The 26,189-nt window shown below is 38.5% G+C and overlaps 1 protein-coding gene across 2 annotated transcripts in view; it reads right to left on the bottom strand.

Annotated features, from left to right (window-relative positions):
* CNTN2 (contactin 2) overlaps window positions 1-26,189 on the bottom strand; it is a 69,412-nt gene that overhangs the window by 26,188 nt on the left and 17,035 nt on the right. The window contains exons 2-12 of one of the 2 annotated variants that reach the window (XM_075196099.1): window positions 22,468-22,530; window positions 20,815-20,956; window positions 17,510-17,685; window positions 17,318-17,413; window positions 12,472-12,681; window positions 9,275-9,377; window positions 7,010-7,185; window positions 5,758-5,894; window positions 3,672-3,801; window positions 2,178-2,328; window positions 1,901-2,028 (exon numbers count right to left, since the gene is read on the bottom strand). In XM_075196099.1, the coding sequence (XP_075052200.1) occupies window positions 1,901-2,028; window positions 2,178-2,328; window positions 3,672-3,801; window positions 5,758-5,894; window positions 7,010-7,185; window positions 9,275-9,377; window positions 12,472-12,681; window positions 17,318-17,413; window positions 17,510-17,685; window positions 20,815-20,956; window positions 22,468-22,522 (1,504 nt within the window). In that variant the 5' untranslated portion in view covers window positions 22,523-22,530. The remainder of the gene's footprint in view (window positions 1-1,900; window positions 2,029-2,177; window positions 2,329-3,671; window positions 3,802-5,757; window positions 5,895-7,009; window positions 7,186-9,274; window positions 9,378-12,471; window positions 12,682-17,317; window positions 17,414-17,509; window positions 17,686-20,814; window positions 20,957-22,467; window positions 22,531-26,189) is intronic. The other variant, XM_075196100.1, reaches the window with a different exon arrangement.

The raw sequence follows: 26,189 nt of genomic DNA, 5'->3' as shown, positions 1-26,189 counted from the left end.
GCTGTGAAGCTACCCCACACATGAATGGTCTCAGGATGCTTTACTGTTGGCATGACACAGGACTGATGGTAGCGCTCACCTTTCCTTCTCCGTACAAGCGTTTTTCCAGATGCCCCAAACAATCTGAAAGGGAATTCATCAGAGAAAATTACTTTACCCCAGTCTTCAGCATTACAATCTCTGTACCTTTTGCAGAATATCAATCTGTCCCTGATGTTTTTCCTAGTGAGAAGTGGCTTCTTTGCTGGCATTCTTGACACCAGGCCATCCTCCAAAAGTCTTCACTTCACTGTGCATGCAGATGCACTCACATCTGCCCGCTGCCATTCCTGAGCAAGCTCTGCACCAATCCTGCAGCTGAATCAACTTTAGGAGACGGTCCTGGCACTTGCTGGATGTTCTTGGGTGCCCTGAAGCCTTCTTCACAACTATTCAATTTCTCTCCTTGGAGTTCTTGATGATCAGATAAATGCTTGATTTAGTTGCAATCTTATTAGCAGCAATATCCTTGCCTGTGAAGCCCTTTTTGTGCAAAGCAATGGTGACTGCACGTATTTCCTTGCAGATTACCATGGTTAACAGAGGAAGAACAATGATTTCAAGCACCAGCCTCCTTTTAAAGCATCCAGTCTGTTATTCTTACTCAAGCAGCCTTGTCCTCGTCAACACTCTCACTTCAGACCTGATGTCAGTTGGTCCTTTTGTAGCAGGGTTGAAATGCAGTGTAAATGTTGTTTTGGGAATAAAGTTCATTGTCATGGCTTTGAAATTAATTTCAATTCATCTGATCACTCTTCATGACATTCTGGAGTATATGCAAATGGACATAATAAAAACTGAGCCAGCAGACATTGTGAAAAATAATATTTATGTCATTCTCAAAATTTTTGGCCATGATTGTACACTATGTATCGGTATTTGTGTTGCGAGTCTGTTTTTTAGATGAGGCTGTGTAAACTTTTCCTCAGAACAGACACATTTTTCCTTCATGCCTACATCTTCCAATAAGAGAAGGACCATCATTTCGCTGTGTCTAAATATAACGCCTGATGTACGTACTCTTATAATTTTTCATATTGTTCCATGAACATGACAATGAGCTCAGTGTACTTCTATGTCCTAGATCTCAATCCAGTAGAGAACCTTAGGATGTGGTGGCACTGGAGTGCCGCAGCATGAAAGTGCAGCCAACAAATCTTCAGCAAATGTGTGATGCTACCACGTAGACAGCACGGTGACTTAGTGGTTAGCACTTCTACCTCACAGCACTGGGTCATGAGTTTGATTCCCGACCATGGCCTTATCTGTGTGGAGTTTGTATGTTCTCCCTGTGTTTGTATGGGTTTACTCCGGGTGCTCCGTTTTCCTCCCAGTCTCCAAAAACATAATGGTAGGTTAATTGGCTGCTATGAAATTACCCTTAGTCTCTCTCGGTCTGTGTGTGTGTATGTTAGGGGATTTAGATTGTAAACTCCAATGGGGCAGGGAGTGATGTGAATGAGTTCTCTGTACAGTGCTGCGGAATTAGTGCCGCTATATAAATAAATAGATGATGATGTCGACGTGGCCACTGATGTATACAGTTATTGAATCTATTTGCAAATAGTATAAATCTTTTAATAACTTGCTTAAAAACCTAACTAATTTGTAAAATATATACAGTTTTGACAATTTATATTCACCTTGCTGACATCAGTTACCAACACTAAAAGGAGCAAATTCATATTTTTTATGTATTTGTATATGTTTTCAATACCCAAATATATGTTTCTTTCATATTGCTCGCCACTACATTCTTCCAACAGGCTTACAAATTGTGTTCTATATCTCACACATACGAGTGTCTGTCCCTTTAAACATCCAAGTCAACTTGTCCTAAAAATGTATATTCTCATCTTACCCCTCACACTCAGGATCCCGGTACTGTTTGACTTTCCCATTAGATTCTCTGCAAAACAGGTATAGTTCCCTTCATCAGAACGAGAAATATTCTTCAAGATTAGTGTCCCATTGGATGTGACAGTCACCCTGTTGAACATTCAAGAGACACGAGAGTTACTGATCTAGAAAAGTCTCTCATATTCATTAGTGTGGACACTGATCTGCTACAAGGCAAGAGCAGTATATAAAGCATGAATACTCCATCTTTGCTTTCAGCACATGCGTTACTCTGGTACCTGCTTGTGTTGCGCAAAAGTTCAGTGCCTTTACTCCAAAGGATGACTGGGGAAGGGGCAGCCCTTGGGTTACACTGTATAGTGATTTCCCCACCACGAGCTGCAGGAATCAGGGGTCTCACCGGTGACAGACGAAAGTCAGGGGCCAGTGCTACAGGACACAGATAAAAAGTGAGTAAATATTGTATCAGTCAGACAGGTAGACACTGAAATGCAAACATGAGATTTTGCAGAATTATTTAAAAGACATATGACCTGAGTCATTAAGGAGAGTAAAGCAATAAAAAAAGTTTGCTCCTGGACAAACCATGTAACAATGCAAGGGGTACAAATTAGTTTATTATTTTGCATATAAGGAAAATACTGGCTGTTTTTTAATGTAGCACACAAATACTTGATATCTTCATTTTTACATGGAAGTTTAAAGGTGATCTAGGACATGCCCTTTCCCAACTATAAATCTATCCCCACATTTTAAATTTACATCCCCCTCCAATGCAACATGGTTTTGCCCAGGTGCATAGTTGCTCCTTTTTTACGCTTTGCTCTCCTTAATGACTCAGGCCCATAGAACGGTGAAGAGCGAGCATTTACAGCAGCATTCCCTGTTTTGCATGAGGAGGCATAACCAATCCCTTCGTGCACAGAGGAAATTAATTATCTGGCTCCAATGAGGTCTAGTAAATTGGGTCTTATCCTTGTACTTATAATGGGACACATGTGGGATAACACATTTTTATTAACTGTTTGACATGTGTAAGAAAAAGCTTGAAACATGCGCCATGTGTAATAAAAAAAAAAGGTCAAATTGTCCCCTTACTGTTATGCTTCATTTAAGACATGAATGAAGGCAAACTTAGTATTATATTAGGAGAAAAATGTAAATGAATAAAAGTAGTGGTCCTCCACTGCACATTTTCTGGAGTAAATGTAATCCTGCAAAACTAGCCACAGGTATTTTATGTGGAATGTTTCCAAAGGCTGTGAAGGGGACATGCACTTTGAAATTTGCTTGGCAGAAAAGTAGGCACTTTTGCACACAAAGGAAAACATTGCAATTTCTGGCTGTATGGTGTATGAGAAGTAGGAAAATAGCATGAGCAAGTCATGTATCAAAGAGCCATCTTGTGGCCAAGAAGAATATTACAGTTGAACATCAATTATAACTGTTTAGCAGCTTTTTTTTCCTCCTGAGTGTCTGGCAGGTTTTTGGTGGAGCAATACTATAATGCAACTTGACTCATGGCTTACAATGAAGGTCTTAGCCTTCTTTTATGCGTTAACTCATTCTCATACTGAACTCTCCTCAGTCCTCTGTTACTGCAACATTCAAGTCAATAATGCAATACACAATGCAATGTTCAGTATTTTTTTTTTAGGATGGGGCACATCTTGGTGGTTGTATGTAAATTTAGCAATGAAGCAGTGTTGGGGATCAAGGCCGAATCCATACTCTACTTAGGAGCCCAGTAACTTCCTGCTGTTCTTACTGACCTTGCACACTGAGCTCTGCGCTGGTGTAGATGGTGCCATGCTTGTTTCCTGCCACACATTGGTACATTCCTGAGTCCTGTAGATTCAGATTGGTGATTTTCAGCTGTCCATTGCTTATTTCCACTCGAGTCTGTGCCAGGGTTTAAAGAAATGCGGCATAAGAAGCCGGAGCAAGGATTTAGGTAGTTAGTCTAAAAAACTTGATATGAAAATATTTTTTGTACGCACATGAGCAGAATAAACATGCGTATCTTACGCAAACATAAGGAAAAGACGCACGCCCAACTCTAAGTGAGCCCCTATGTATGCAAATAAATTGTGCACCCTAAGTAATGGCTCAGTAAGTGAACCTTTGCTATGTAGGGAGATAGTAATAATGACCAAGATCATTGTGCAATTGACAATGTTCTAAAAAATGTTTATGAGAAATAAAAGATACAGATTGTGTTTGAAAATAATAGAGCCCTTCACTGATTGTTTATTGGATTTCTGGTCTGTCAAATTTGTATTATAGTTTTAATGACACAGTAAATGAAAATAATGACAGTTTCCTGCCAGCTTTATATGGCTACTTCATACATAATTATAATGGCAGACTAAATAGATACTTCATTCAACATTTATATGTATTCCCACAGAGTTACTGTTTTTTTTTCCTGCATTGGATTATATTTTACTATCTGTGATCTCCAAACTTCATTTTGGCATTAAATGAAAAAGGGCTGGCTATTGATAATGCGAGTTAGTACTTTTAACAGTTATCATGTCCCTAGCAATTCGATTGCTCATTTGGGCAAGATTCTTTTTACCTTCTGTTATATGCCATTGCTTGACATTTGTTTCTATCATGATCACCACAATGCTGCATAATATGTTAGCGCTTCATAAATAAAAGAGAATTATAATAATAATTATGCTACCGCTGCTTGTTGTTCATTTATTGCTATCCAAAATATAGTCCAGCCTTCAGAATGGATTATTTGGCCTTGCAGTAAATCTGGCCCCATTCTCTAAATTTTTTAAACAAAAGTCATTACTCACGCAATCCTATTGGAATCCTTCCTCATGCATGTGAATACCTAAAAGCTATTATTATTTTGTCTTGGCATATTGTCTCTTTATGAGATATTTTTTCTTTTCATTTTAATTTGTGCTGCAAAATATGTGTGGATATATTGTTATGTATATAAGATTTGAATACAACTGTGAGTACTGCTTCAGAGACGTGACATCAGTAGCTTTTTTCGTAAAAAGACAAACTTTCCACCTTGTACTTTGAATCATTTGTGTATCTAAAACCATTAACCTTGAGTCTTTTTCTCTGTATATTGAAACTTCAGTGTGTTTTTTTTATTTATGCACGTGTTATTTTTCTTCTTATTCTTATTCCTAACAACACATAAATATCTGTGACATTTGCACTATATGGATAAATGTAGGATATGTGGATAATGTTATAATTATACATATAATTTTAAATTACTTTAGCACCACTGTAATAAGGTAAAAAGTATCAAATTCCCTTTCAGAGTGATTTTAGTCCCCAGCAGGTAGAATGAACCAAGCTAAGAATGGAAGCAGTGTTTAGTAAATATACCCCCCAAGAGTGGAAATTGCCATTAACATGCCCACAGGATGGTTAGCACTTCTGCCTTACAGCACTGGGGTCATGAGTTCAATTCCCGACCATGGCCTTATCTGTGAGGAGTTTGTATGTTCTCCTCGTGTTTGCGTGGGTTTCATCCGGGTGCTCCGGTTTCCTCCCACACTCCAAAAACATACTGGTAGGTTAATTGGCTGCTAACAAATTGACCCTAGTCTGTGTGTGTGTGTGTGTGTGTGTTAGGGAATTTAGACTGTAAGCCCCAATGGGGCAGGGACTGATGTGAGTGAGTTCTCTGTACAGCGCTGCGGAATTAGTGGCGCTATATAAATAAATGATGATGATGATGATGTAATTGTTGAGTATCTTCCAAGGGTGCCTTAAATCATGGAAATATATAACATATATAAATAGGGAGAGACATGTCCAGAGTTCCAAAGATAGACATCAAAATATGTACATTGGTAAATGCTGTTCTCTCACCTGTGAGGTCAGTGGTTTACCATCTCTCAACCAGCGAATTGTAGGGCGTGGTTTTCCAGAGGCTGCGCAGCTCCAACTAAGATCAGAACCGATCTTGGCCTCAGTGTCGGAGATAATCTGAAGCCATTCTGGCTGAGCTGCCAGGAAAACAGAGGATAATACTGATCACCTCCATACAAAGATAATGAACGCACGGGCTTAGAGAAACACTTTTCCTGTGTTGAGGATACACAGTTCACAAAAGATCTAGCAGTTTAAAAAACATATCAGTGTCTGCTTGATTTCTGCGGGCCATACTTGCTGTGATATTGCAGCTGGTATTGTGCAATTAGCACAATATAACCATGTGTGCAATGCTACAATGCAATACTAGTGCTATTGAAATTGTTCTGATCGTTATCAGACATGCTGGGAAGTGGCCAGTATGGACCTGTGTGAGCGATATCTTTGAACTGTACGAAAGGGTCCCAGCAGCACCAACATGAACCCACTTGTGCAGCCATGTTGAGTTGCAGGGTGAGTAGCCAGTAAGAGTTATGCTGAAAGAGCCTCTAATCAGTGTATTCTAATCATAATTGGAATCTATACAATGCTGATTTACTTCTGCTGTCTTACAACAATGCTGTACTAGTATTTCATAATGAGGTTGTGTATATGTTTTATGTGTGTGCTTGTGGGTCAAACACCATATAAAAAAATTTCATATAATGAAGTGTATTGTGCTTGCCAGGGGAGGAAAGGTGCGGAAAATGACATATGATGGGTTCCAAGATCAGAATTAATCACATATCATGCATGAAAAAAATGTAATAGAAATTAACTGAACTATTTTTTCATTCTGCCCTACATGTATGAATATCAATATACTAGCTCGAACAGCTGGCAGTAATTGTAAAACCTAAAATCAGTGACACCAACAACACAAAGTGAGTAAAAACATGGAGTGAGGGATGTTCTGCTGAATGTTCTTGAGATTTTTGCCATAAGTCCTGCAATCTGGGAACCACTGAAACTTAAGGTGAGAAATTGAGAGTTTTCAGGTATGGTCAATGGTGGAAGTGGGGGGGTGTACAGTGGTAAGCCATGCTGCCACTTCTACTGCCTTCATTGTAACACTATCATATTCCATTCACTTACATTCCCATTACATTTTCCATACTGCCTCTACTAAATTTCAACTTTGACCAGGAAGTATGGTTATAATAAAGAAAGTGTATGAAGCACAATAGTATCATACACACTGGCACCTCACCTTGTACTATCACACGTCCTTGGTAGGTGTCCCGGCCCTTAGAGTTTTCAGCTTCACACTCATAAGTTCCATCATCCTCAAAACTGACACTTTGAATGTACAGTACAGGTTCTGAAGCAAACCAATGAGGGGGCTGTGTGGTATCTACCTTTCTCCAGCGAATACTTGGCTCCGGGCTAGAAATTATAATGCATTATGAAAATTAAAAAGAATAGTAGCAATTCGTAATTTTATCCCAACCCCTAATGAAGGCCCAATATTTTAAGTGCATTTGACTAACATCTGAGCACTTTATTGCATGAAGACCTTCTCTCCTACTCATACTCATCTGGATGGTTTTTAGCCAATCAAATCATCTGATTGATGACAGCAGCACATAGTATTACAGTGACCTGTCCATTTGTGTGAATATGTTGGTGAAGACAGATCTCTATGTGATATAGACTGTGTAATGATATAAGAGCAAGAATGGAGGGAAGCAGGAAACCATATACTGAGGCAAGATTTACTAAAATAGTGTTTGGTGGTGGTTTTAAACCACCACACATCACCGATTGTTTAGTAGTTCAAACCAGCACATTTGCTATAGGGTGATTTAAGGATAGGGTGTTAAATACATGGCGATCTATGGAAGACTGAAAACAGCTAAACCGTCGGTTTAGTCATGTTAGCAGTCGCGGCGGCCGCGGGCACCGCCGCGACTCTCACCTAGTTCCTGCAGGCGTCCCGGTTGCCATAGCGACGACCGGGACGTCACTTCCTGCCTTTACCCGACCGTTGCCAGGGCAACGGTCGGACACTAATTACAGGGGCGCTGCGTCCCGGCAGCTGGGAACAGCCGGGCGCATGCGCAGAAGCGCCCACAAGCCTATGGGCTGATTAATATGGCAGGATTGAGCCTGCCCATGTGATTTCAGAGCTAGGCTCTGATTGGCCACTACTGGTATTTAAGGCAGTGAGGTCTGCAGCCTCACTGCCGGTTATAGCGTTCTGTCCTCAGTCCTGCTGCCTGCTTGTGCTATCCGCTTTGGTTCCTGCTATCTTGGATTTGACTACCCGTGTTTGACCCCTGCTTGTTATTGGACCTGTGACCCTTCTCTTCTGACCTTGACCTTTTGCCTGGAATTCGGATTTTGCTTCTCTGCCTGTGAGTTTGACCCTTCGCTTGCCCTTGGATATTGCATCTGTGCCTGTGACCTTTTTGACCTAGGATTCTTCTTATACTACAGTCCACCAATCACTTCACTTCTGGGAACTCCTTTAAGTCAGTATACGCTACTCGACCCTCGGTCGGCCCGCACCCCAGTCTGTCCCCACCACTAGGGGCTCCAGCGAACACCTGGCCTTCAGAGTAGTTCAGGAGTTTCACTGTACTGACTTGGGAGTTCCTAACAGTCAATACCTGCTTCTGATTGCTGTTTGAGCTATCTTGCCATTCAGAACATAAGAGGAAGCACCATTGACTTATGAATTATGGAGGCAATCATTTATTGATTCATTTATAATTAATTTATGAGGCAATTTTTCCCCCCATTATATTAAGGGGTCAATATTATTGTTTGGGCCAATGTGAATATATAATCATATTAATGGGGGGCAATAATTATTTATGATGCACACATGTGGTACTACATAATGTCCCCATACAACAATATTGCCCGTTTACTATAATTAAATTTACTATAATGAAAAATAAAATTTGCCCCATAAGTTAATTTTAAATTTATTTTGCCCCTTAATAAAAAAATAATGATTGTTCCAATAATTCATAAGTCACTAGCGCCTCCTCTTACGTTCTGGTGGCAGAACCGTTTGAGCAATCTCGCCTCTCTCAACCACCTCTTTTGCTTTGGCTGCCTGGCTGGTGGTTTTCCTGGCGGTTTGCCAAACAGCAGCTTAGTAAATCTGGCTGTTTGTATTTTGATCATGTTGAAAAATCGGCATGGTGGTATTTGAACCTGTTGTTTTCAGCCACTTTACTGGCCTGTAGTAAATGCGGAAAACGCCAAAAAAATGTTGGTTTAAGCAAACCAACCTTTATTAAATTTAGCACTAAGAGTTAGATAGTGGAAGGAGCAGAGACAACAAGAACACATGAGACTCCTGTCACACTGACGTGGGAAGATTATGGTGACAAATGCAGCTCTGTATGATCCCTCTTTTTTTTCTGAAACTCATCCTATTCCTTACAGTCAGTGACCAATTCAGCTTGCATCAGTCAATCAATCTGCCTCTGTATACTTTCAAAATGGAGAGGTAACTTACTTCCCAAAAGCAAAGCACTCCAGAGCCACCGACTGTCTGGAAAGGGTATATGTCTCCGCAGGGAACCGCAGTTTAATACTTGGGGCATACAAACGTGGCTCTGCTGCAAGACAAAACAGCTGCAGTAAGGTGATTTACCAGGTTACAAATGCATTGTTACATCCTACGAGAACTGTAGTATGAATATACAACCCGTAATTTCACATATTACTTATATATTATCAACATTCATATACGGTATGTTATTGGGGATCATGTGCATTTATATGTGTGTTAAGTGCAAAATTATTTTAATTACCCTTATTTATATGAGGCTTCACATTTAATTTTGTGATCCCACAAAAGCAGAAGCTTAGAAGGATAATGTGATACATTATAGAAGTTCACAGCAGAAAAGAACTGACAGGTTCATCTAATCTGACTTTTTTCTGTGTTTGTTCTTGGTCAAGTTTTTAAAGTCTTAACAGTAGCTATATGTTAGTTTCATGAATTCTTGAACTATTTTACTGTGTGATAACTGTGCCGTGATAAGTGTGCAAAGATCATTTAAAAAAATCTATCACCCTTTCTGTAAAAACGTTCTTCCTTATGTTGTCTTTTAGTCTATTTCCAGTTTCAAAGTGTGTCCCCTTGATCTTGATATTCTCTTACTTTAAAAAATACTAAATGATTAATAATTTTGATATATTTGAATGTTTCTATTTTAGCACCTTTGCTCCTAAGCTGTAGCTGTTCAGCTCTTTCCTGACTAGTTTTGATACACAGATTGTGCACAATTTTAGTAGCCCTTTTCCCATTCTATAAATGTATTTATGGAGATATGGCCTCCAGAACTGTACACAATACTCAAGGTGAGATCTTACCAGTGCCTACACTACTTGCTTTCTTTGTATCATCTATGATTAGAACTCCAAGATCCCTTCCCTGTGTTGTTGACAATATATTACCATTCATTCTGTATTCTGCTTTCAGATTTTTGTGCCCCACTGGCAGTATTCTGCATTTTAATGTATTACATGTAAGATTACCAACATTTTTGAATATCGGTCAGCTGACCTGGTAAACTATTGATGGTAAATTGTGGCAATAAGGCAATTTTTATTAATGCAATAAACTGCATTAAAAACTCACACAAAAAAAACAGGCCCATATGTCTCCATTTGTGGGGGCTAGATATATGGTTGCTCCTTTGTATTGGTTTTCTAATTGCTTGAGAGATACCCCACTGAAACAATCCAGAATGACTCCTACCTGATTAAGCAATTGGCAGATCCCAGTCCACATTGAGCATACTGAGATCTCATAATTATTCCTTTACCTTTCATGCACATTTCAGCGCTATCCTGTAATCTATCCAACTCCTTATCGTGTAGTCTAAAGAATTGTTCATGTTCAAAAAAAAACTCCCTCACTAGTTTCTAGGGCAGTGATGGCTAACCTGTGACACTCCAGGTGTTGTGAAACTACAAGCCCCAACATGCTTTGCCAGCTATCAGCTAGTTATCGATTGGCAAAGCATGCTGGGACTTGTAGTTTCACAACACCTGGAGTGTCACAGGTTAGCCATCAATGTTAGGGCAAACAGTACTCCAAGTATTCATCTGAGACCCCCGACTATTTCCTGCTATATTGTCAGGATTGTTTGTTATAGCTTGTAACACTTGTTTCAAATGCAGGCTGATATGTTATTACAGATAAATGTCTCTTTATTTCAGTAAATGTATTTTAACTTATTTCTGAGAATAATGGTAAAATGTGTCCCTTTTGAAGGCTAGTGAGCCCCACCATGCGGCCACTGATGTGTATCAGATATCCCATTACTGTTCTAAAAGTTGCTTTTATCTCATTATTTGCATATAAAGCAAATAGCCCCTTTTTAAACTACTCTGTCTCAGGGTATATAACCTGGAATAACTGTGTCCCTCAGTCAGGGTTATCATTGTCTCAAGACTCTGTAATAGCTACAATATATAAATTACCCCTTGACAATCAGATCAAAAAGATTTTTTTTATTCAAACTGCGAGCATTTCAGAATTTAAAACCATACATTTTTCCTTAGCCCACCACTATTACCAATACACTTTTTAACATTATTAGGAGACCATAGGAATCGACCATTTTTTTTCAACTTACCCGCTTAGCGAGTTTTAAAAAAATCACTAATGCGACATCAAAACTCACAAAGAATTGTCTGTTGTCTACTACCAGCAAGCAATTTGTTCTGAACAATGTTTTACCCTTTCAAACTCTGCTGTCAGGACTAACAAACCTTTACTTCTTGCACAATTTTCTTAACCAAGTGTCAAAGAGGCTGATGCTGAACTGGGCGTATGCACCATTTACCAATCAGAGAAAGGGTGTGAACTGCGGCAGACACACACAGAGAAGCATATACGACTGTCAGTAGTCATATCAATGGCAGGTGCCTGGGGGCTGGTGTAAATGCACATTGTTGATGCTAACAGTCACCAGCACTAGCTAACGGCTTCTGATTGACTGATTGCAAATTCATCTCTAAAGCTGAAGGGTGCTTACTTCATTACTCATACTTATATAACTTTGTGTGTGCATTTTAAAATATTTTTTTTCTGCTACTTTCTTTTGCACGTAATAAGAAATGTTATATCTGCATTATTATATTGAGGTTTTTTTTTACATGCAAAACAAACCTAATAGCTAATGCATTTTTAGCTGCCAAAACACATGTTAACAAACTTTTCTTGTGCTTATGAGCTGGTTGAGTGTAAGTGTATTTAGCTGTAAGTAAGCTTGGTGTAAACCTAGTGCATCTGCTACTGGTGCAGCGGATGTGGTATGAGTTTACTCTTGTCATTTCTGCTTATGCAGTTATGCTGAACAATATCAATTCAAAATTGTATGTTAATTTAGATATATTGACCTAATTCTAAACAACTATTTGCATTGTGAAGTTCCAGCTCCATATACAGGGGCTGGCTGACAAGTTTTAACCCCTAGGGAGGGGAGGGGGGGGGAGGGCTAGTCTTGACTCAGCTTATTAGGAACATTTTAAAGTAAAGAAAATGCAAGTAGCCCAGTGACCCAGCCCATGGTAGCCCACTATGGGACCTGCCCAAGGGGTAGATGCCCCCCTGTCCCTCAGCCCAGGCAGCCCCTGTGCAAATAACATTCTAAAAGTTCTTGGTGCTTTATACACCTATTCTTCTGAGCTACTTACCGTTTTGGGTTACGCTAAGCCGGGTAAAGCTGCTGTAAACACTTTTGGTAGTAAAAGCGATGTGGCTGGTAGTCAGACAGGAATATCCCCCTTCGTCCTGTGCCTTTGTGTGTGAGATGTACAAGTTTCCTGTCACTTGGGACACAAAGTATCTGCTATCAGCGGGCAGAAACGTAGGAGACTCATTCAGAAGCCATCGGTATGACAAAGCTGCAAGAGATTGGTTATATATTCAATAAACCCAGAAACAACATGTCTCACTATAATTAAAAGGGGGTTTCAATTAGTAATGGAATAGTTTTTGTTATTTTAAATTATTTGTATTTGACAATTTAAATATTTGCCTGGTCAATTCATTACAGCAAGATATGATATAATGTTAAATTATAAATGATTAAATAATCATGTAGAGTTAGTGTTAGCCATAGATAGTGGATATGCCCTAAATTGGAAATTGTGTATCTCACATCCTCATTCCACTCTGCCAATACCCCTTTCTGCATTATTTTTACTGCAAGATAAGCTGCGATGTACGAAGCCAGGGCTCATTGGCAAGCTCTGGTGAACCTTCCCCCTTTCCTAATCTAACTATAATCTCCTTGACCGGCAGCCTAACTCTACTGGTGAATGGAGGATATGACCCGTGTGGCTACTGTGCATGAGTGGCTAAGGTCATGCATGCTCGTGGCTTTTCACCGCCAGCCTTCAAAAACTAATGCCATCTCAAGATGGCGCTAGTTTATCTTTTTAATGGAGTCCTATAGACTCCATCTCCATCAGAGAAGCCTCTCTGCGTCCAGCTCTAGGTCCATCACTACGCGCATGCACGACCTTAGCCACGCATGCGCAGTAGCCACATGGGTCAGATCCACCATTCGCCATCAAGGTTTGGCAGCCGGTGAAGGAGGTTTTAGTTAGATTAGGAAGAGGTTTATAAAGCAGCAGCACCAACCAGAACTGCAGGATGATTAGCTGCATAAGTGTAGTAGACTGCACACCTGAGGCTGCAAGACTGAGGTCTGAGTGAAGCTTGTAACCATTTGCCAACTGAATCAATGAACTGCAGGAATGATCCTACACATAGTAGTAGCAGTAAATGCACAGATGATAGATCAAACAAACAGAAGACCTCCTATTTCTTAACACACCTTGAAGGAGAACAGTTTCCTTCTAACGTTCAGATGGTATTGTGCCATCCAAATGTGATTCCACATTACTATACTAACTAAAAATAGGGCTCAAATTAAAATTCCTGAATGAAACAAAAACCCACTTCTGGTAATTCCAGAGAGGCAAGGGATACTTTAGGTTCTGGAAAATGTTTTATATATCTGTACATTAAAAGGACATTTCAATGGAAAAAGGACCTTTGTTTCCATTTTTCACATATTCCTCCTGAAGGTAATTGCTGTTATTGATCCTGTGATACTTAAGATTTCCATTAACATAACGTTTCCCATAAAAGGAGACCCTGACTACATTTCTCATTTTTTAGGATCATTTTGGAAAGCCAACTAATGTTCAGCCCTGTTATCAACGTCTGGTCTATACAATTTCTCAGGGACAATGGGTTATGAAAGTGGGAACTCACGATTCATTTGTGCAATAGCTTCCTGGGTACAAATGTCATACATCATTTGTCACTGTCTCAGAGCTTTCAGGCACAGCGCAACATAAGTCAGGAGATAGTTAATTAATCATACTCTTCACTAATCCACCTTTCACCCTATCTTTCAGAAAAATGGGATATCCTGACTTGGCAATCTTCTTCCATAAAGAAAAGAGGCTACTTGAATTAAATTTAATAAAATTGTTTGTAAAGAACAATACTCAGTTAATTATGCCCAATCCTCCTTCCTTCATTAGTAGGTAGGTAACAGTCTTCATGATGGGATTTAAGTAGTTTTTTAGAGAAGCTAAGAAAAAGCTATAAACGTTAGTATGAAGTGATACTTGCAGAAGTCATACATTGTTAGCATAAAGCAGAATTTGGTTTAAAAGGTTTTCCCAAGATCAACCCTTCATCTGAGAGATAAGCTCCATCCCTATTACTGAGTAACCCTGGAAGATGTTGCCTCCAGTTTCTTCTATCAGTATTGTTTGTCGTAATCACCATGGGCAGATTTAAATGCTAGCACTTTATTGTTTGGTTGGAGATTAGGAAAAACATCTCAGAGGACAAAAACCATCAACCATCTCGCCTGTCCAAAAAATGTCAGTCTGATCTTGATTTATTTGGTAGTGAATGCTTGGATAGGATGTCTATCATAGACAATGCCTTATTTGAACTTGACACCGTAGCTGTCTGCTTATTTTTTCAGGGCTCAGGAGGCACCCTTGCCAATGGTCCATCATCTAACCCCCTTATGAGAGGACCAAAGGCTCAAGAGACAGCAAATTCAGCTTCATGATCCCCTCTAATTTCTTCTCCCCCTCCTAAGCTTTAGTTCTTCCTTCATCTTTTCTGCTCTGAAGATTGAAGTAAGTGCAATTAGACACTGAGATCAGAGGGGGAACCTAAATCCCTGAAATATGAACAGGAATGCTAGAGATTCATGTATTCGGAAGATGACTTAGCAAGAGGAACCAAACCCTGGCAATCTTGAAAGGAGATTTTAGGCCTGATTCATTAAGGAGAGCAAAGCATTAAAAAGGAGTAACTTTACACCTGGGCAAAACCATGTTGCATTGGAAAGGGAGGGAAATTTAAAATATGGGGACAGATTTATAGTTGGGGTAGGGCATGAATTTTGCTTTGCTCTCCTTAATGACTCAGACCATTTATGTGCATATATCAAAGCCAGAACAATTATCTGATTAGGAGTACAAATTACACTATTGGCTGTTTTTTTTCTCCTACTTTTTTTTAGATTTATTCAGTGTTTCTTCTCCTCTAGGATCCTGCTTCCCCCATATCTTCTTAGAATTTACTGATGCTCCCTCTCATCATGTGATAGGGCAGTGTTGGGATTTCATCCACAAAATGGTTTATTTATGTCATCCTGAATTGTCACAGATGAGGAAATAGTGGCTATGGCTACATGGACATCTACCCACTCAGGCACTCTTTCGGAAATGACAGATATATTGTTAGTTTGTAGAGCTGCTTGATGCAAGGTTTTGAATGGATTAGTGGATTTAATCCTCTGCTATATCAGCCAGGGATGCCTGCTAAATATGGTGCCATCCCTCAGGACACTTACTATAGACAAGACCTAAATAAATGCACATCAGATCTGCATGGATATTCTCTCCAGGAGTCCTAAGGAGAGCATTTGACCATATACAAGCAGTGCTACCATACCCGTTCATTCCACACCTATTGCATTGCTTGTGCTGATCTGGTTAGAAACATTGAATCTGTCTTTGCCAATGTATGCAGATCCTGGAATGTGTTTAATGACATCCCATACCTGATGCAAATTCACTTACGCCTGCTAACTCCTTGACCAAATAATAGGTTTATCCTCTGAGTACCTTAGAACATCTCCATATATTTTTAACCAGACAATCAGATCACATCAGTATTGTATTCTAGTAAGTTACTTTTTACTTTCTTAGATTGTACAATACACAAAATGTACATCTTCAGTTTCATATACCTAGTGCCAGACCCCGTCTTTAAATTTTCCCTACCTGGTGGTAACTTATCCTCATGTCCATGCCTACCTCCACAGCCAATGACTATTGTTCCCTCTGTATGGTAAGGGAGTCCCTGATTATTTGTTGAGAGTAATAGAAATCCATTAAATGTGAGCAGTGTGAGCAGCTTCCCAAGCTTTGCTGCTGGCCAACGGTTGCTGATGATTCTGGCAGATGCGTCCGACTGATCTTGGACACATAAATTCATCTTTTCCTACTTACATTCTGATCAGAAATGCATCCAACTCTATATGAGCCCAATTGATATCAAAATACAGTATTCATTCTCAAAGGCTTTTACCATTCACTGGACGATTTTAAAGTGTCCACGAAGTGACCAAGCACAGTTTCTTCACCCTCTGCAGCACCATCATCATCATTGTCATCGTCATCACCCTCATCTATGTATGTTTCACCCAATTTTAAAATAAATATGAACTAGTGTAGCATAGCCACCCCACCGTACGTTTACTTAGTTTGGACCAGAAATGACATACGGCTAACATAATGAGCAAAACAGCACTGGCTGCCCTCCATTCTAGGTTTTGTTCATATGCTTAACCTTATTGGACAGATACTCCTACACACTTCCCAAGACATTGAATGCATATTAGCAATGTCTTGAAGGATCTGCGCCCATTTAACAGATCATATTGTATAGCATCACCTCATATGTGTTCTTCCAATTAGATGAAATTCTACTTTGCCTATACTTGAGAAACAGCATGAACAGCTACACATTACAACCAAAATTAGTGCTAAATGTATTCACCAGAAGTAATGGCAACTGATGGAGGATATTTTATACTGCTGCCCACTACTAAGCTCGTTATCAGTGATGATTGTGACATTTTACCAGCACTGTTTTTCCGCTAATGATAATGAGGCTGATTAGAACAACCAGACACGGCTCTTTCCACACCATAAATCACATACGTGTAAAATTTACAGCAGTACTTGGTGCAATGTTAAGTATTTTTCTGCCTGTTAGCATCATTTCAACCTATGTTAACATTTACAGGTAGCATTCAACCACCCAGTCTGTCAGCCTTTTTCTTATCACTTATGCTCTAATGTCTGAACATATGTAGTCAATGAGTTGAACTGATGGTCATATGGCTCTGGGGAGAGGGGGAGTAGACAGATCATTACATATGTATTGTAATCCTCTTTGCAAAGAAATATATTCGTACAGAAGTATTACCTGGATAATGCTGTGGAGGGTTACATGGCAGCATAACTCCCCATCCCTCTGTTGTTTTGACTGGATCCCTCTCCTCAGGCGGAAACTCCTGCAAATCTGAGACATGATATAAAGAATCAAAATCTGTAGTTATGTTGATGATAGCTTAGGAGCCAGTACAAGAGTAACAGTAATTTGGGGTATCCTACTTACATCCAAAGCGCAGTGAGACTTCATTGCTGAGCACTGTACCCCTGGGGTTAGAGGCCATACACTGATAAGTCCCTGTGTGTTTAGATTGTGTAGGGTTAGAGATGGCCAGGTTCCCTCCCACAAGTTGGTAACTGGGGTTTTCCACCAGGTTCAGCTCTGTGCCATTGAGTTTCCATCTGCGAGTAAGTCAGGAAGGCAGAATAACTGATTAGGTAGCTGCAATAATAATTATCAACTATAATGTAGATTCACTATACTAATTAGTTCCATAAATGTTTTCCATAAATGTAGTTGTTCTGTATGCAGAACTACCATCATTTAAAATATTTTTTTATCTTAAGATATTGAGTATGTCACATATGCACAAATTATTATTTTCTTTAACATTATAGTGGTACATGTAACTGACATTTTTCTAACAACAATTTTAATGAGAGAACAAAAAAATAAAATAAAATGCTGCTGATGATGCGTGCTTGCATACATACATAAATAAAAAAAAGGTAAGGTAGATCTATACTATAGGTAGGCAACTGGACTGGTCCACAGGATGCCTCTAGTCCCTTCAGCTGAATGTGAACTCACATTTTGAATCCATATCCTACATCCACAACTCTTTACAGGGGAGACATTCTATGACTGCTTTACAGTACATTTTGTTATTCTGTTGTAAATGTGTGAAACAGCTTTTTAAGAATGGGCATGGATTGTTTTGAAACTGGCACAATTCTGAGCAGTTTTTAGGAAGGCAAAAGCAATTTCTAACAGTTCCTTATATGACTATAAGGGTATAATTTTGATACAGGTAGCTCCACCCAGTTTCCATGTTACAAAGCATTGTTCCATAAATAAGTGTTTCATGTTTGTCCTCATACAATACTAACAAGACTCCAGTCTACACCTGAACAGTTTATTGGAGTGTACAGAGGCTAGTTGTGAGGCCTGACCATTACAACAGACAAAAAGCATCAACATGAATGGAGGCATCGCAGGACTCAGAGAAGAGCATAGGAGGTGTGATTTTGGAGATCCTAACTGTGCTCTAGGACTTAAAGATTGGGGAATGTATATGGGGGGGGGGTGTAATTAATTGTATCCATTAATTACATAACCACAGAATACATATTTCTTGTGACAAACTGTACAGATGTCCTAGACAAAATACAACAAGATATTTTAAAGCAGGCTCTCATTATAACACCATGGTTGTGTACGTTTCACGGAATACATCATGGCCAATAAGGAAAATATAAGACGTGTTTAAGTTAATAGAACAGATTATAAATGTGCTGTTTATATAGAGTTAGATTGCTATAAATGGCTCAATAGCAAATTCATAAAACTGAGAGGGCAGGGAAGCCTCATCCAATGAGTAAATAGTGCAACCTGGTACTTTGTAACTATCTTATCCCCCTTGGAATAAAGGAGAGTTACACATCTATAATGGAAACAAGACAAATCCAAAATACCTACAGGATCTGCCAGAGATGTCGGTGCGTTAATGGCATCAAGCAACACCAATATCCATAGCCCACATCTGTCATGAGATTCTTGAATAGGTAACAATACAAATATTTATGCCGGTATATTTCCCTGCTTTGGTTTTGGTCTATAATGTTAGTGATAACACTATTTAATCCAACAGCTAGCAATTTGTCCTTGTTGTTAGAAAATAGAGAGGGCAATATGAGTAACTAAGTACAAGGTCCTTACGGGGCTTAGGTAGTACCATAATCATCATCATCATCATTTATTTATATAGCGTCAGCAAATTCCGTAGCACTTTACAATTAGCTCCTCTGTCATTTATGTCAGAAGAGAGTGTAGAGATGAAAGAATGCAAATATATTTTAATGACAAATATATTCAAATAAATAAATATATCTATATCAGTATAGATTATCAACATATAGCATAAATATGTACACTGGATTGCCTAAAAATTGGTTGGAAACAAAGGGCTTGAGTCATTAAGGAAGTAAGGCAAAAAGCAGTACATTTTCTCTGGGACAAACCATGTTACAATGCAAGGGGGCAAATTAGTTTATTATTTTGCACATAACTTAAATACTGGCTATTTTTTTCATCCAGCACACAAATACTTGATAGCTTTATTTTACTGAAATTGAATGTTGATCTAGGACATGCCCTACCCCAACTATAAATCTGTCCCCACATTTTAAATTTACCTCCCGCTCCAATGCAACATGATTTTGCCCAGATGCAAAATTACTCCTTATTTATGTTTTGCTCTCTTTAATGACTCAAGTCCAAAATGTTTAACTGAAAATGCAATTGACATTACTGTGTATTGTATTATATAAAATTAACTTCCATCTCAAGTTAGTAGACAGTGATCTATATTCTGAATAAGTCTCAGTTTTTGAAGAAAATTCACATTCAAGGACCGAAGAACACATGCTAGGAAGAACAGGCAGTCACAGATTCCCTATCAGAAATTCCATTTTGGACAAAGTTCACAAAAAGGGTCTAAAAAAATCCAGATTTTGGACCACTTCTACATTACAGGTAAGTGAAGATCTGCGAAACACATCTTTATGGACTGCTACAGAGCTGGAACTGGGCAACATTCAGCAAGTAACTCAGGAGATTAGAAAAACAGACAATGATTGTGCAAATGCTTATTATGAAAAGTAAAGGGAACTATGAGGTCATGAATGGTACAATTGAATAATTATAAAATCACCCTGTGCCACATTTCAAATGAAAAGAAGAATGAATATAAAACAGATACTTCAGGCATATTATATATTGGTTAGCATTGGGGGGAAGGTCAGTAGCAGTAATAACTGCTAGAACACTTAATATTACAACTACATAATTGGCCTACATATTTATGCCAGCCTTAGGAATATTAAGGTATACAATGGCTAAAGGCAATTGCAGCCTTTTAAAAGTAGTTTTAATTAATTATAATAAACACATCAATAGAAAAGCATAATACATATATAGGGGAAAAAACAAACAAAGGCAGCTCTGAATAATGCCTTTTGTAAGTTTGTTATGCTCAGATGTAGAAGGGTCCAACAATACATGCATAACAATGCATTTATCATTGTAGAACATCTTGGACGTAATGCATTAGAATTCTCAACGTACACTGTGAACATTGATGAACTAAGTGTCATGACCTCTTTATGTTTGTGCTTTGTTTAGATATGATTGCGCTATGTATGTTGATGCACTGAGTCTTCACGCATCAAAAGTGGTTCCTGTTTGTTATATGTATTATGTTTGCAAATCTTTTCCCTTATGAATAGATTCAGAATATATAGTCTCCTGACCTGTAGGTAGCAGACGGGATGGCCCGTGCACGGCAGGACAGGGTAAGTTGCTCTTCTGAACCTTCAGGAAACAATGTGTTCTGGGGCTGCTCCTCAAAAACTGGACCATATCCTCCAATCAATCCTTTGGTAGAGTGCAAGGCTGATGGGAAAAATAAGCTACACATTAAAGAACAGCTAAACCTAAAATACAAGTGTCTTTGCTATAATTGTGGTAAAGCCTTTTTTTATACATACCAGATTTAGGGGCATATTTACACAATCAGTAAATATGCGGCTATCCCCCGAAAATCTGCTGTTTTAATAAAAACTATGATTGATAAATAGGCCCCTAAAGCTACTCAAATCTCGTTACTTCTATAACTGATTACATTCAACAAAAGCATCTCAAATGGGTCATGAGAAAGGTATAATTGATGCCTATAAGGAGGCAACAGACAGCATTTGAGGCAATGCAGTAAAAATGTTGGACACATCAGAGGTGTATTATGTGAAATAGTCCACGCTCCCAGTACAATAGATTGTATTGGTAAAAGCATAGTTCATGAAAAGCGCATTGAAAGCACGCTAAAAAGCCATCACTAAATCATTTTAGATTTCATGCATTTTTACCCATTTTCCCAGTGCAGATGTCTGAATGAGAAGAGCATCCATGTACATAAGCCCTAAGGACTTGCACTCATTGGGTGCTAACAAGCCAATACCAGTGGGGTGTTGGCCGTAGTGGTAACAGACCTTCGAAAAGTGATCACTATGAGTCACACTGTTAGCACTTCAAACACTAAATTTAGTTTCATTTAATCTACTTTTATGTTTCCTCTGTGCCCTGTAAACATTGTTTGAAATATTGTAAGAATGATATATAAAAACAAACAATAGATTGGAAAAAACCCTGCATTCACCACTGGGTGAATGCAGATCAGGGTAATGTACCATTGGTGATTCTCCAACCATCCATGAGAAAACACAATGCTCCTGATTCATTAAGAAAAGTAAGGGAAAAAAATGAGTAGTTTTTCTCCTGGTCAAAACCATGTTACAATGCAAGGGATGAAAATTAGTTTATTATTTTAAGTTAAATGCTGGCTGTTTTTTCATGTAGCGCAGAAATACTTGATAGTTTTATTTTTACACTGAAATGTAATGTTGATCTAGGACATGTTCTAAACCAACTATAAATCTGCCATCACATTTTACATTTACCTCCAATGCAACGTGGTTTTGCCCAGGTGCAAAGTTACTCTTTTCTTTTTTTTTGCTTTACTTTCCTTAATGTAACAGGCCCAATATCTTTGGAATGATGGTGCACAGAAGGCTCATAATAAAGATAAACAACTAGGACTAATCTGCATAATAAGTGCACAAACTGTACAAAGGGGTGACTCAATTCTTTTAAGGCATGGGCGCTTTTATAGAGATAATTGTGAATGTTAAAAGGAGATATTGTATCAACTTGTATTTTACTGTATTGTAGTCATTATAATATATCCATTGTCACAGAGGATAAAAAAACAATTTACAGCATAAAATAATGCACAGTAAGTGACATATGAGGTAATAAGTAATCAGTTTGAAAAGTAAAATAGACAGAACAAACTATAAGCAAGAAATAGTAAGTATGGCAGAAATATAGCCTGATTTCCCTCTACTTACCTGCATAAGAGAGAAGAAGAGAGGACATGAGAAAGGCAGAGGAAGGAGGCAGCATGGTGTATTCTGCACAGGAAGAAAATACATTGGTAAGTAGGTAGGTAGAAGAAGCAAAATGTTAAAGAGGAAACTATGCATTTGATAGTACTATATGCCGCTTTTACCTAAAACTTTATGGCAAATTGTATGAACCAATACAGATTAGGGACAGTATTACTGATAATTTACACTCCGTATTAAATTTAAAAGATATTTTATCATCCCTACCAAAATCAGAACAAATTCGACCACATCCAGACCTGCCAAACCATACTTAATTCAGACGAGACCTTTACAGAAAGCCACACCTTTTTTGACCTCAAGAAATTGGGAGAATGTCATACAGCCCTGGATGCAGGTATATTGTATAGTGTGAGGAGGAGACAACTCTATATTGATAATAAATTGGTTTTGGCTTCATGTACTCCCTGAGAGCCCACCTGTATGGCAGAGACAGTGTGGGTGAAATCCAGGGGTGGAGGGGCTGGAGGTACAAGCCAGTGTAGACCCAGTGCATTGGCACTACATGGCTGCATGTAGTCACAGAGCTTATATGAGGGTACTATAGGACTTATAGGAGAGACAGAGCAGAAGGAGGAGACAGCACACTCACAACAGAGATAAGTGACTGCTGAGGACATTTACTGGACACATATTTGGTATATCATATCATCTTACTTGGTATATTACATCTGGTTTAGCTTATTTTTTGGTATATTACATCTTGTTGAGCTTCTTATTTGCATGGTTGATCTTCTTGGGCTTATTACTTGGCATGTTACAACTTGTTCGATTTATTACTTTATACATTATATCATTTTGTGCTTATTACTTTACATATTGCATCATGTTGGCAATGTTACTATTGGGCTGAACATGGTGACTTGAGGCTATATATCATCGGTATTGTATATGCAGAAGATTTGGGTTGTATGCATAATATTTACTTCTATTGCTATACTGGGTATAGTATAGCTATAGAAGTATTTGTGCATTTATTCTTTTGTAATACTGCATTATTTGTGAGATACAAAACAATTATGGTTTGTGTTCAGGCCCCCCATCTAGGGCATATTTGGCCTGCCCACCACCTGGATATCCTAATTTTCTTTCCAAGAAGTGTTGGGTTCGGAAAGGGAAGAGGAGGGCAGAGCAGCCTCTATATCTTAGGAAGGCAATCCAGTAGTACCTTGTGCATGCACTGCACTGGTCCTTCTGTTTTTACTAGTATTGAGTTCCTCTGGTTAGGACTCAACACATGTTCCTTTGACACTCGGACATTCAGCCTCACTGTTAACTCAGCAGACATCAGTGATATTTGATAGAAAATCGGTATTATCAAAGCACATTGATAAATAAGCCCACCAAAGATGTACAAAGGAGAAAAATGTTCACTTAAAGTTCTCAAGTAATTCATATTTTTCATTGTATTTAGCTGATCATGTTAAGTTAATTTAATTTTCAAAATGCACAAAAATCATCAATAATTTTCAATAACCTCAAGTTGTAATCTTACGGCAGGGGAAAAAAGGTGAAGTTTATGGTGAGAGCCTGGTGTGTTGGGTTAAATTTCGTATCGGTCTCAATAAGTCTCACCCTCCTTGGACAGGATCATTTACTGATGAAATCTTCAGGTCCAGAGTTCCCAGCTGTGTGTGTGTTAAATGCATGACAATCTCCTAGATTATTGTAAATAGACATTATTTACATTGCAGATGGATGCAATCTCAAGGGAAGTCCATGAGTGAGCTGTAATGAATGAAATGAAGTTACTTTGTACTGACCTTGGAGATAAACTCTACAATGTGATTTGAAGGACCTGGTCGTCAAAAGCCCAGGCATTGATTGAAAATGATAGGCACAATGTGCACATTATCTTTTTTCCTTTCATGACAATATTTTCTAACCATTTACAGCTGTATATTGATAATATTTTTTACCCAAAACAAATCATCCAACTATGATATATCCTTTATAATACCATGAGGAATATACTTTTTTTTTTTAAATCCATTCTTCAAGTTTCCATATAATTAAGTTATTTCACTTTCCAAAAGATTTACTTAAAACGGTCCATGCAATCTATACATTATGTCTGCGTGGAGATCAGGGGGAGGAAGGGCAAGGAGTGGGAGTGTGAAGGTCATACATGACAAGGGGTTTGAGGATTGGTGGCATAATGTAAGGGCCAAAGTGTAGGAAAGTAGGGTATATAATGTGCGGACCAGAAGAGAGAGTGACAGGACCACACGGAACCTCACTACATGTCGTTTGCCATAAAACAAGAAGCCAAACAGTGAACATCAACACATGTCTATGGTTGTATAAAAGAAGCTTACAGCCCTTTATACATTTATTCTTTATTTATACTAGTGGAAAACAACTGCGGATGCTCTATGCACCTTTGACTATTAGCAGCACAGAATCTTTTATGCAGTGCATTTACTACATAGCATAATGTAAACAGTACTGCAGCATTGCCTGTCTGCACACTCACTGTCTGCTGTATAAATGGGTGGTAAAGTTGACCATCAAGTTCAACCTCCCATAAACTCTAATTATGTTGATCCAGAGGACGGCAAGTCAAAACTTCCAGTGCAACAGAAAAAGGTTCTTCTTGACTCTATCCATGACAATCAAATACATTCCCTGGAACAATTACCCCCATAGTATCCTTTACTAATTTTAGGCACATATACCATTTTTTGTAAGAAAACATCCAGTTTATTTTTAAATTCTGTGGTGATTTTTCCATCACCAGCTCATGCAGTAAGAAATTCCACTACTTCACCACCCTTACAGAGAATAAGTCTTTCCTATGCTCATTGTTAAACTGTCTTTCTTTCATTCATAATTGATTGAGTACTTGCCCTCTCTATATGTTCCTTGGTACACAAAGTTTGTTAGACAAACATTCATATTGACAATAAATTTATTCCCACATATTAAATATGGCACGTATAATCTGACTTTTCCAGTAAACAAGCCTAGATTTTCGAATCTATGTTTAGAATTGTTTACTTTTGTACGGATCATCATCATTATTACCCTGGCCTAAGTGCAAAACCCTACATTATTTCCGTAAAATTGTAATCCATATTACAGCGCAGTTTGCCACTTTGTCTATATTATGCAGTGCTGTACATTCAGGGGATCATTACCCAAACAAATTACATAAAGTGACATGAAATAAAAAGTGAAAATGGTCCTGTCCAAATGAGCTTGCAATCTAGGCGGTGTGGAGAAGACTTGGTGCATAAGGTAGCAGAATAACAATTGTAGCTGCTGGTGGCTACTGTAATACAGAAGCTTTTTCAGCTAGCATTAATAAAGCAGTCATTGGCGGATGATATTTCTCTGCAGCTACTGGTGCTAGCGTAAAACCCTATGCACTCTGAGTGCACCATACGTTTGCTTAAAAACGCATATAAATTGGCTCTGAGTACTCCTGAATTCAAAATGAAATGGATCTGAAGATATGTTTGGTGATGATTGCGAGTGTAGGCCTGCTGTACACAAGACACTACAGGATACATCCAATACTTATGTGCATTATAAATTTGCAAAAGTACGAACCAAAAAAAACCCACTGTATATATTTAATGTCACCTATTAATAATATAGACATTAATGATAAAAGAGTTAAAAAAGTGGATTTTTTAATAATTTTTTTCTCATGAAATACA

Source organism: Mixophyes fleayi, chromosome 2 (genome assembly GCF_038048845.1).
Source record: "Mixophyes fleayi isolate aMixFle1 chromosome 2, aMixFle1.hap1, whole genome shotgun sequence".
In the NCBI taxonomy this organism is placed as follows: Eukaryota; Metazoa; Chordata; class Amphibia; order Anura; family Limnodynastidae; genus Mixophyes; species Mixophyes fleayi.
Note: the sequence above shows the minus strand (reverse complement) of the source record. Positions and strands in the feature narration are given on the sequence as shown.